The sequence below is a fragment of the Acyrthosiphon pisum genome, chromosome A1 (assembly GCF_005508785.2).
Source record: "Acyrthosiphon pisum isolate AL4f chromosome A1, pea_aphid_22Mar2018_4r6ur, whole genome shotgun sequence".
In the NCBI taxonomy this organism is placed as follows: Eukaryota; Metazoa; Arthropoda; class Insecta; order Hemiptera; family Aphididae; genus Acyrthosiphon; species Acyrthosiphon pisum.
In genome coordinates, this window is record NC_042494.1 from 62,951,068 (window position 1) to 62,953,919 (window position 2,852).

Consider the following 2,852-nt stretch of genomic DNA (forward strand, 5'->3'; position numbering starts at 1 on the left):
TATGAGTAAGCCACCTATTGGCTATCAATCTATATGGCTATACGGCTATAGGTACGAATTTAAAACTGATATACCTACCTACCGGCTACCTTTGATGTTAATACCTTACCAGACTGCAGTCACCATTTCCAATTAATACTAAATACTATATAGACATATAGTATAAATATTATACATATTATATTAATACGATTTACGAATACCATAGGAATACCATACGATTACCAATATTACACTGTATCATTTAGTTTCACTTATTTATTAGAAAATAACTTGCCTTATTGTTGTATTTAGTGTTAGAGACATATTGTGTAGTTTGAGTTTAAATGTATACAATTAAATTTAACTATATAGGTACCTACTTTACTATAGCCATATAATAAAAAATTAATTAATAGGTGAGATGAATAATAATTGTATATTTACATATTATTTTAAATGTTGTACACTAGGTATCACTAGGTAGTAGGTCTAAAATATATTGTAAAATATATCATATTATGAATTGAATATGGTTCAAAAAAAATGATAACTGTTATCAGAGATTAAAAAAAAAAGTAACGTTATTTGTAACGCACTACCACGCACTACTTTATTTATGAAAAGTAACGTAACGTGATAAAAATAATTTTAGGTAACGCAAATTTAATTTAAATAAAAATATGTGAAGTAACGAGTAACGTAACTCCATTACTTTTTAAAAGTAATTTACCCAACACTGGTTATAAATATGGTAAGGATCTTAGTGTTTATTTTTCGTCTTATAGTTGTGCACATTGTGCTGACCAAAATACAAATCCGTTTGCTATTGAATCAGGCATTGAAGCAGTTACCTATATTGATTTGTCTATAATATATAAATGTATTTTTTTTTATATTAGGTATACATAGGTCATTTTTTGTAAATTTTTTACGTTGTAACTTGTAGGTAATTTTTATTTTACATTTTAGATTTCAATAAACATATGTTTTATTATTATTAAATAAACTACAAACGGGTGCGTTGTACATTCTTTTGAGCTAGTATTACGGCAATAGGTGCAAAAGGTAATACCTATCGGCGGTAGATTTAATTGTTGGTGTCACAACGAGACGTGAACGTGATTTTTGCATTTTTTTTAGAGTTTTCACTAAATAATAAAATAAATAAAAATCCATTACCTTAACCTTAAAGTTTTAAGTTATAACTATTTAATAATATTATTCTTATATTATGTATATTTATGTGCACCCGTCAATGATACAGAATTGCGAGTTCGAATGGGACTCTGCGACCCGTGGACGAATTTTGGGCTCGTTTCTGTACGGCTATATATCAACGACATTGGTGGGCGGCATCATTTCAAACAATTACGGTGCTAAACTCCCGTTCATGGTCGCAGTATACGGAAACATCATATTTCATTTATTGAGCCCGACAGCTGCGGAGGTGCACACGGAATTATTTTTCGCGTGCCGTTTTATCCAAGGGATGTTCGCGGTAAAAAGCGTCGTTTGGTTAACGTATAATATATGTGTTGATGGTGTTATATGATATACCATCGACAGCGCCTCCACAAATAAAATGAAAATGCACGTGGGAAGGGGGTGGTATTGTGGTAGTGAGGTCAATAAGGCAGTCATTCTCAACCAGCTTGTATAGTTGTATGTGGCAGGTATTTATAGGTCATAAATGCACATAAACAAATAGTTTAAGAGGACGCTACCAATGCATTTGTTCATTGTTGTCTCCGTTTTGCACTAATACCTACTACGTGTCAAATTTTCTTTCACTAGTTTCAGTATACTGTACCTACTTACATTTTTAGTTGTTCAATTATAAAAAATTCCAAGCGTGTTATCCCAATGAAAATTAGTACTGCTATTAACAGTAGTCAGTAGGTAGGTATATTCCCGGCATTACTATATACTAGCATTGATTATGAATAGGTACTATATTATGAATATTATTTATTATTCATAAATCATAATAAATGGTACTTTAGGTATCAAAAACGCATGCGTTTTAAATTCATAATTTCAATCGGCATAAGACTGGGAAAATTTAACACACTAAGTACCTACACTTCTATGAATTCTTACACCATGTTTATAATATTGCTTTTAGCTTTATATGTTTAGCTCAAGACATGTCATTAGTTTCAAATCACATTAATTGCAGATTTTATACTATATGTATAATGTATTCATGATCTTAGAACACAAAAGTGAAGAGAGATTAAAAATAATAGTTTTGTGCAACTATACAAATAGAGAGTGTATATTATAATAAATTTGAGCGTTCTATCCGTATACATATAAATTGTACAATATTATACAGTTATTGCATCCGTCACGATTTTACAGGGGTTGTTGGCTGGACCGTTTTTCCAATTGTTCAGCGCCTGGATGTCCGATGACGAGGCGTCCTTACTGCTCAGTTTCGGATTCAGCGGTTACGCGTTTGGAACTATTTTGAGTTACCCGATGAGCGGTTCATTGTGCGATTCCAATATTAACGGTTTCGGGGGATGGTCTCTAATATTTTACGTACCAGGTAAATGATACTGTTACCGCGGCCAGTGGTGTAGATACGATTTTTTCTGGGTGGGGGGGGGGGGGTTTAATATATATTCATGATACAAATTACAAGTTATTAGTTAAACTAAACGTCATTTTTTATTGTTTCAAATTATTAAATTATAATTAAATTTATTAAATACTATTATATATTATATTATTCATAAAATAAAATCCATTCGACGCTTGCCTGTAGATAATTCGTCCAACACTTCCGTTGCATCTACTGGTATTGAACGATGAATGGACAGCATTGCCAATCCATTTAATCTTTTCTAAAAATTTAAAATATC

At 31.4% G+C, this 2,852-nt stretch overlaps 1 protein-coding gene across 1 annotated transcript in view; it reads left to right on the forward strand.

Moving 5' to 3' along the window:
* LOC100573358 (uncharacterized transporter slc-17.2) overlaps positions 1-2,852 on the forward strand; it is an 18,969-nt gene that overhangs the window by 2,251 nt on the left and 13,866 nt on the right. The window contains exons 3-4 of the mRNA XM_003244032.4: positions 1,247-1,480; positions 2,347-2,536. Coding sequence (XP_003244080.1) covers positions 1,247-1,480; positions 2,347-2,536 — 424 coding nt within the window. The remainder of the gene's footprint in view (positions 1-1,246; positions 1,481-2,346; positions 2,537-2,852) is intronic.